The sequence below is a fragment of the Pinus tabuliformis genome, chromosome 5_2, assembly GCF_031772625.1.
Source record: "Pinus tabuliformis cultivar Carrire ecotype Pingquan chromosome 5_2, CPIR1, whole genome shotgun sequence".
NCBI lineage: Eukaryota > Viridiplantae > Streptophyta > Pinopsida > Pinales > Pinaceae > Pinus > Pinus tabuliformis.
The window spans coordinates 826,019,115-826,029,025 of NC_142306.1; the positions used below are offsets into that span (position 1 = coordinate 826,019,115).

At 38.4% G+C, this 9,911-nt stretch overlaps 1 protein-coding gene across 1 annotated transcript in view; it reads left to right on the top strand.

The window, feature by feature from the left end:
• LOC149161855 (pentatricopeptide repeat-containing protein At1g62350-like) overlaps positions 1-8,331 on the top strand; it is a 30,838-nt gene extending 22,507 nt beyond the window's left edge. The window contains exon 2 of the mRNA XM_089437060.1: positions 7,244-8,331. Coding sequence (XP_089293186.1) covers positions 7,244-7,633 — 390 coding nt within the window. The 3' untranslated portion in view covers positions 7,634-8,331. The remainder of the gene's footprint in view (positions 1-7,243) is intronic.
• The last annotated feature ends 1,580 nt before the right edge of the window (positions 8,332-9,911 follow it).

The window sequence follows — 9,911 nt, forward strand, 5'->3', positions numbered from 1 at the left end:
CTAAGTCACTTGGTTCGTGTTCTTGTATGAATTCGGTGACCTTGATGTTCATCTGTAAAAATTTTGGGAATAAAGTTCGACATACTACAAATTGAAAATCGAAAAAGATATATAATAAAAATTCAATACTCATCAAATGAACAGTAAACCCTAGTCTCCCCTCTAACATAGCTTTGGAATATTCTGGTCTCAAACCATAGCGAAGGAGCAAATCACAATTCTAATGTTTTGAAACCCCAAGTTCCAAGCTATTGATTATTTTATGTTAGAGGCATTTTCTTAATATTAATACTCTACTTCAACAAAAGTAAATGGGTTTCTGCAACAATGATTTTTTTACTCTTGCAATTGATCTTCAATGGTTATTCATCTCTACCTTTGTCTACTTAGTACCATCCATTGATCCAATTCACAACTTCACTCAACACTGTTTGATAGTTGAGTCAACGTTGTGGTCATCATCAACCACGCAATAACACCAGCCTGTAGGGTCTCAGGTCTAGTTCAGTGAATAAACTCAGCACTGTTTGACGACCGAGTCAACGCTGTGGTTGCATAGTGACACCAATCATGGAGTTGCGAAGACACTGGCTACAATGAAACCATCCTATAGGGTCTCAGAGTTTTGGTAGTGTGCTAGACTTCGTTGAGGGCACAAGGCACAAATTTCGGGAGCATTGAGGCCGCCTGTGAGATGCAATTGAGACTAGCAACCCACTTGAGGATTCAAGTCACAAATGCTAAGAGTGTGGAGGCGACAATCGTAACTTGAATGTGGAAGGAACCTTGGTGGCACTTAAAATTGAGTTTTGGGTTGTATTTTAAGGTTTTTCCTTTTCTTGGCCATTTTTTAAAAAATTCACGAGTCGAAACCCGAAATCCAATGAATTTGGACAATTTTTTCAGGTTTGCTCACAAATTCAAGTTTTCCTTGAGGTTTAGTGAACTCAATCAAACGAAGTCAGGATCAGATCAAATTCGACAAATTTCGAACTTAAAGAATGAAGTTTATCGAATCCAATGACCTAGGTGGTCATTTGTCGGACATTAATAAAATTATCTTATCTAATGGGATTATTGATGAAGAAGTGTGCATAGAGTGACCTTAGGGCTTTGAGGTGAATGGGAAACAATCCCATGTTTGGAAGCTTAAGGAAGCCTTTTATGGACTCAAGCAAGTTGCGAGAGCATAGTATTCTAGGATATATGGTTATTTTAAGTATATGGACTTCACCAAAAGTGATGCATATCCTAACTTATATGATATATTTGTTGAGACTGATCTACACATTTTTGTGTTGTATGTATATGACTTGTTTCTTAGAAGTGCACAGATGCTCACTGCAAGGTGTAAAGTAGATATGGTTGTTGAGTTCGAGATGAAGGACATTGGCATGGTGCATTACTTATTGGGTTTGGAGGTTTGGCAGAGACTAGGGGAGATTTTCCCTGAGTATGGTAAGTAGCAGTGGAGATTTTGAAGAGGTTTCAAATAGAGGATTGCAAACCTTTGATCATGCCCATGATCACTATTTTGAAGAAGATGACCAACTCTGCTTGGGAGCGGGAGCGGAAGTTGGAGCGGGGAACGACATTTTTGAAAGCTCCCGCGATGGGAGCAAATCGAGAGCAATTTTTTATATAATATATATTTTAAGGCATATATGTCAAAAAAAGCATGTAGAATGATGAATTAGATATAAAAAACACATGGATTAAACCATTTAACATTAAACATCAATCATCTAGAAGTTATAATCTTCATTAACCACATGTCCACAAGTTAGTAACATACAACATATCAAGTCTCATGATTCAAGCTTTTAAAATTCAATATAAAACATTTGTCATCATTGATCACTAAAGTTGTAACCATTACAATTACCAAGTTACCAAACTATAACAAAGAATATCTAACATGAAATGAAATGTTTCAACTTTCACTAAGCTTCGTATTCATAATTCATTACCAATGAGTTATAATTGCCAACTTCAAACTTAAATTGTCATATATTGTTTACAAAAAATATCATAATAAATACGGAAGAGTCAACAATTATAAAAACTAATAGAAACTAGAAAAGACAAGTAAATCTATTATCTACTGCTCGGGCCTCTTGCCACGAGAAATGTCTAATTTCTGAGAAGCTTGTGGTCTATTGGGAGTCTCCTCCTGCATAGTTGGACGACCATGTCCAAAACCAAAAGTAGAACCAGAAGGCACATGACCTCCACGTGAGGATGTAGATGGAGGTGTGACAACAAAGCTTGTGGAACTCGAGCACTGCTACTGGATGATGGGGGTGGCATGGTTGTTGTTGTTGCTGCTACTACTTCATCATCATCTTTCAAAAGTTCTGCTTCCAATTCTTCTAAATGTATAGCTCCATCCTCCAAATTATCTTCCTCTGGGTTGTTGTCCCAAGTCATATATGATGTATCAGCACGAGCCTGCTCACAATAATGTGTCAACAACCTCAAGTTGTAGTGCACAAAAACCAAGCTTTTTACGGGTTTTCATTGAGGCAATATCTTCTCACATTATGGATGAAGCTATAGGTGTTCCAACACCTCTCTGCAGAAGAAGTATTAACAACCTGTGAAAACACTTTTATTGCCAATTTTGCCAAAAGTCCCCCGTTGCCATACATTTCCCACCATGTGACAACATCCATTTTGTCCCTGTCTTCCATTGCATGCAAAGAACCAAATCCTCCAATGCTACTGAAGTATTTGCCTAATTCTCCATGCAATCTAGCACACTCCTCCCTGTTAGGGACCAACTTGTCTAATTCTGTCATATACCCAACTTGTACCTCTCGGTCTATATGGGGTTTGGTCCTAACACCACCCCCAAGTGCAAGTTTTCCCAACCAAGATGGAGAGTATTATTTTGGCACAAGGATATAAATGCCAAGGCATGTATTGGAACATTAAATTTATCCGACTGTGCACACACAAAATTGTAAATATGATCATACAAGTTGGGATCGTTTGGCTGAACAATATCTTTTACTTGCCCCAACAAGTTATTCATCTGCTCATACACCTCCCCTATCACTGGTGCATATATATCTGGAAAATGAATCATGTTATAAATGGGCTTGGTGTATTGCAAAGCATCCCTCTCACATACCCAAAACACACCATCAAGAGCGGTCTCCTCCACCTCTTCAAAACCTTCCCTATCAGGTGCGGTTGGAGCCCTCTCCTTTAATACTTGCCAATGTTTACTTGATACCATGCTAGCCAATGACTCTCTTACCTTCAAAAGGCACTTGAAGGTGAGGTGATAGCTAGCAAATCTACTCTTCCCAAACTTCAATATCTCCAACCTTGAGTGACTACAGAAAAGCCCATGTGTATTGCTATGATTGGTAATAAATTTTATCATTCTCTTGCCTCTCTTGTACAAATCACCAATCCATCTGTATTGAGGTTCCTTGATTTTAATAATATCATGCATCAAAAGGTTCATTGTGTGAACCAAACACCTAGACCAAAATATGTTGGGGTATTTATCTTCAATGATTGCTCCCATTGTCTTACAATTAGAAGCATTATTAATGATGACTTGGATGACATTATATGGCCCAATACTTCCAATTGTTTGAAGTAATGGTTATGCAATGTTGATGGCAGTCTTGAACTTTTCTGGGTAATCATGTGCTGAAAGGAAGACTGCACCAGTAGCAGACACACCAAGAACACTTATCAATGGCTTGCCTTTTACATTTGTCCAACCATTAGATACAATTGATACCCCATAGTCATTCCAAGAATTTGTCAATTTACCCAAAGCATGTGTTATTTTGGCTTTTCATGATCAAGTCCCATGATTCTAGCTTTGTCATACCCAGGGCTCTTGTATCCTTTAGGGGCATCATTGATGGCGCCAACCATTTCATGTCAATAAGGTGAGCGAAGAACATTGAATGGTATCCCACAAGCATAGAGAAACCATTATTTTTTTGCATCCACATCATCCCTACACCCTTGATCAAGGAAATTTGATATGGTTCTACACCTTAAAGGGATATCTGTGCTTGGGCCATATCCACTACCATGGGTGGATGTTAATGGAGTTTTTAGTTTATGTGATTGTGGGCTAGTGGTGTCATGTTCAAAGTCAGCCTTTGATCTTTTAGATCTGTATTGGGCTTCCTATTCTTCCCTTATGTTTTCGACGCTTTATTGTGCTGACACACTTTCACAAGTTTTGATGCCTATTTGCTTGTTTCCATCCCATGCCATTTTCCCATAGAGATGCTTCTTGGCACAGGTGTATGAACCTGCGAAAGTGATTTTTCAATGGGGGCATGTAAATTTAGTGGTTCCACCCCCTTTCCCTCCTGAAAGCCTAGTAACATATTTCCACAAAGGGGTTTGGTCAACTTTGGTTTTCTTGCCATCATCATATCCACTCTCATAACCTCCTCCTCTTCCTCTTGGTACTCCTCCTATCTAGGGTTTCCTAATCCACCACTACCCACTTCTTCATCATCTTCATCATTCCTCCTTCTTCTGCTCCCCAACACCATCATAACAAAAAAGGAACCAACAAGAGAATGCCAAGCCATATACCCATCATGTTTGGTGGAGTTATAGTTTCTTGCCTGCAATAAAATGGAGGAGGAATGGGAATGGGAAAGAGAGAAGAGAACATCTTTCATTCAACAATGAACATATAAAAAACACAAATGCTACATGGAAAAATAAAAGAATGGGATTAGACCCTACCTCTTTGGCTCTCCAATGGTGCCTTCAATCCCAAGCTCCAATCTCCCTTGCAAGCTCCTCAAGCTACTCGAGCAACCCTCTCAATCTTCCTCTCACTCACCTCCTCAACTCAAGCTCCAAAAGCCCTCTTGCTCTCTCAATCATGCAAATGATGCATTGTGGGAGGGGAGGAGGCCTTTTATTTCTTTTGGCCCCTCCCCTCCCTCCACCAAAAAAAATCGCGCATGCCTCTCTTTCCGTGGGGAGTGATTGCTCTCGTACAGCTCCCCGATTTGAAGATTCTCTCTGGGAGTGAACGAGAACGGTATGGGAGTAGTTGCTCCTTGACCGCTCCTGCTTTTGCTCCCAGAAAGGCAGGGAGCATTTTTTTTTAAGGGAATGTGCTCCCGAGGTTGCTCTGGATTTGCTCCCAAGCGTAGTGCGCTTTGGGAGCAGATTCGGGGGGGAGAGGGGGGACGCTCCCCTACAACCTTGAAGATGAAAACCTCAGATTCAGAGTTGGTGAACCCTATATTGTATAGGTCACTAATAGATTCTTTGATGTATTTGGTCAACACAAGGATATATATATGTTTTGTAGTAAACACCTTGAGCTAGTTCATGATGGAGCCAAGACGAGCGAATTGGGTAGGGGGAAAACATGTGCTTTGATACTATAGGGGCACAATGGAGTATTGTCTAAGGATATTTTCGAGATGGTGAATTCAATTTGTAAGGTTATACGATTGGGCATGTAGTGCAATAGATAGAAAGGGCACCTCAGGGTGTTGTTTTAGCTTGGAGTTGGTATCAATAAAGATATTCTGGTTTAGTAGGAAGTAGACTTTTGTGGCACTTAGCTTAGTAGAGGCAAACAATACTGCTATTGTGAGACCATTGGTATTCGCAAGTTGCTTGCAGGACTATTTGATTAAGAGTTGGATCCCATGGTATTTATTGTGACAACAAAAGTTGTATCAAACTCTATGAGAATCCAATATTTCATGGAGGTCCAAACACAGAGATCATTTATCACTTCATACAAGACATGATTTAGAAGGGAGTAGTGAAGCTCTAGTATATCCCCATAGATCAGCATGTAGTTGATATTGTGACCAAGGCCTCAACAAAGGAGAGTTTGAAGCATTCAAAGATAGACTTGGATTGGTGCAGAATTCCTTCCTCGCTAAGAGCGAGTGGTAAGAAATGTAGCTTGGGTAGGAACTCCTTGCATAGGTTTCGGTATGAATGTGTAGGAAGTGGTTTGAGATATTTCATTGGTGACCACTTCAAAAAAGTGGTCACCAATTCTATTTTGGAGTTCACTTTGTATAAAGTGAAATATTTTATGTTTTTCAGTTGAGTCTAATAAAGTGCATTTAATGCATTAATAACAGACTAGACTTAATCTCAATGATACATCTCAAAATAAAATTAGGGTTTCAAAAAATCATTAATAAGACAGGATAGAGAGGTATTGTTGATAGTTGAACAGTTGGGCAGATAAGCAACGAGAGGACAGAAAACAGCAATAGGAAGAAGAGAATCGATCTGCAGTCAAGTAGGTTGAATAAAGGTCATACAGCAGTGGCCGTACAGCAGGTCCATACAGATCTGTACAGTACTGTACATTAGACCATACAGCTGCTAGGTTAAGTAGTGTGTGGAGGTTTCCTTGTAAGCTTGGATTAAGGAAAGAAAGGCTGATTTGGAAGGATAAATCATCTATGCATGTGTGTATTAATTTATGCTTCTTCTATTTACTGTTTTCCAGCTATTGTGTGATTGTTGTTGTGTTGAGAATTTATATTTTTATGCTAATAAAATTCTATAATTGATTTATTTAATTGAGAACATAAGGACAGCAGTCACCTAGGGTGGAAAATTTACATGGGCTTACAGCATAAGCAACCTTGCGCTAAATATTAAAAATCAAAGAAATATTAATGTTTGAAGTTTAAAAATTCAAAAATAATCATTGATAAATGTCTAATATGCAACTTGAGGTGTTGTGTCTTTCTGCCTCTGCTTATATAGGCTCATAGGCAGGCATTGATGATGCATTTTTGCGGAAGGAATGCATGTGGAACTGTATTTGGTACACCTCAAACCTATAGAATCCCATGCAATATCTGACACAAACTGACCCCATACTGTTTACAGAATATATATAGGAATGCTTTTATTTTCTATTTACTGTTAAAAATAATACACACTTGCCAACCTCAGATCTTGAGACCAAATTTTGTCAATCAGATAGACAATGCTATAAGGGTGAGGGATGATGGGACTATTCACCCAACCCATATTGGTATGATTTTTATTGGTCTAGATCATTGGAATTCTTGATGTGAATGTGCCCTTAGTATTTCAGCCCATTTTATGGCACGGTCTCATTAGTAACCACTGGGGCATAGCATGATAGCATAACAGACTTATGCTGCATGGTTTTGGTATGGGTATGTATTGGTTTCTACTGTGACTTAGTTGCTTTAGATATTGATGTGAAAGTTTGTTTTGGCAGATCTTTGATGCTGTTCGCAAAGAGATTTGGTACAAGCCAGACATGTTCTTGTACAAGGATATGCTTATTACATTGGCCAGAAATAAGAAGGGGGAAGAGGCAATGCAGGTCTGGAAAGATATGAAGGCTGAGAATATACATGTAGATCAGCATACATATGCCGATATTATACGGGTATTCTTAGATCATGGGTCACCTCTGGAGGCTATAAATCTATATGAAGAAATGAGGCAATCTCCTGATCTACCGTTGGTGTTACCTTATAGAGTGATACTGAAGGGTCTTCTACCTTATCCTTTATTGAGAAACAAAGTTAAACAGGATTTTGAAGAATTGTTCCCTGATATACAAGTAAATGATCTTCCAGAAGAGCTGTTTAATGAGCATTAATGCTCGACCCTTTTGCAAGTCAATAATTATCTTGTCAATTAAACTCAATCCTGAGGTGCAATGAGAGAAGTTGGAGAATGCTTGGGCTAGATTGCAACCTAAGTGCCAATGTAGAAAAGCTAACCTCAGATGCAAATCAGGCAAAGGAAAAAAAATATAGACTAGATCATCATGGGCTGGATCAGCTTGGTAAGCTGCCCGTTCACCAGGTACGTTCTTTGGGAAAATTGTGTTTCTGTTACCTTATGAATTGAGCTGGTTACTATGAAGCTAAAGCCAATGTGAAGGATGAACAGTTATACAGGATAAGTTGATCAGTTTGTTTGAGCATCAACTTCCCATGCCTGAAATCAAATTTTTAAGGTTGTAACACATTGTATTCCAGTTCAGTGCTGAAGTGAAACCTCTATTGTTGAATGAAATGTATGTTACATGATGCATCAGATATCCAAGTGGTTCAAACATGTTTGCTGTTATGAAACATGATTTCGCTTGCTTTGGAATCAACTGTAGACAGCTGGCATGACTGTTTTTGCATGTTAATATTGGGTCTTGTCATCCTGTCAAAACTTTAGCTCAATTGGCCATCAAGGAGATCAAATTCTTTGTTATAAGTTTTGATGGCTGATTAGAATATTAGATTGTAATCATGATCAGGTTTTTTGACATGAAGTACACAAACTCTTTATTATACGTCATATGTAAATTTCTAATAGAGTGTCATGGATGCATTTTTACTGCCCACAAATACATAAATGTCTGTAGCCCGTTGCTAAGTTTAATAGGAACAACCAAACCTGTTAGTCATTATCATCTTGAGAGAATAGTAGTATTAGGTTTTACGCAAAAAAATTACATCGCACAATTTTAGGAAAGAAATGAGACATATTGTGAAACTTGTGCAGTTATTTATGGTCATGATTCCTTCAATTACAGGTGATACCAATTATCTGGCGGTCTCCTTTATCTTTGGATGACATAGTTATGGGTCAGCTATATCTTGTTTGATCAGAATACCTTCATTATTATGTAAAAGCTTAAATTTGTATTGGTGTTACAGATGTCTTCTAGAGGGTTTGGTTTCAAATAAGAGGTATGCAAGAAAATTATCTGGCTTGTTGGTAGGAAAAGCTAATGCTGCTACATCTGCTAGTGACAGAGATCATGTTGTCATTATAATGAGTATCTGGCTTATTTTGCTATTGTTGCAATCTTACCAATGGTGAGATGAGGACTCCGCTACAAGAGGGTTTAGCTGGTGGCAGAGGCTGAAAATGCAGTCCTTAAAGTTCCATAGAAAAAGATTCCAATCTCTGTGGTAAATATACTTCTGGATGGTTGGTTGACTTCGTAATTCTTGGCCAAAACATTTGTTTGTGCAGAGGCTATTAATGTGTTTGTGATGGATGAAAAATCTCTAATACTGGATTTGTGGATGGCTATGTCAGCTGTTTCTATCTGGAAAGCATCCATGGAAATCTGTTTTTTGTGCACTGTGAGACTAGAGGATTTTTTTGATGATGGCCTATAAGAAAGCTTGAAATTGGAGTTACTGTCATAAGCTACTAGGTGGAACAGTGGAGCATGATGTGATGTGGTAGGCTATGAACTTCATGAAATCGAGCTTGTCATCTGCAGGTTCTAAAGAGAGGTGCAAGTTGGTGGATTAAGAAACAAGGTTTACACGTTCAAGATTGTAGTGGCTATGTTTCTAGACAAGATTTTGGTCTCTATGATGTTGTTTATAACTGGTGGAAAACTGGTGGAAAATGCCTTAAGTGTGGTTTCTAGAATGAAGTTTTGTAAGAGGTGGAGAATACAGTGGAGTTCAGTCTAGACAATCTTGTTTCTCCAAGTGGCTGGAAATGCATAGTGAGTTTGATTTGTTCTTTCTCAAGTAGTGGAAAATATAACACTCTTATCAGTGGACATTGAAGTTCAGGGATTCAGGATTAAACATTGTTGTGCTTTTTTAAGGAAGTGGCTCTGGTACCTTGAATACTAAAGCAAGAGTAATCAATCTAAAACAGTAATAGGACATCTAATCACATGGGAAAATGAATCAGGCTATTCTTAGTGCCACATTTAATGACTTGAACTGCATCAATAGTTAGATCCAAAAATATTTCATACAGATTTTGACTTGGCCCATTCACATGGCATAGTGGCCAGCATTGATGAACATTGAACAATGAAAACTCTACATAATCTAGGCTGCTAAAGCAAACTAGAAACAACTCATAAGTAAATTTGACTGTATATCTCATTCATATGAATG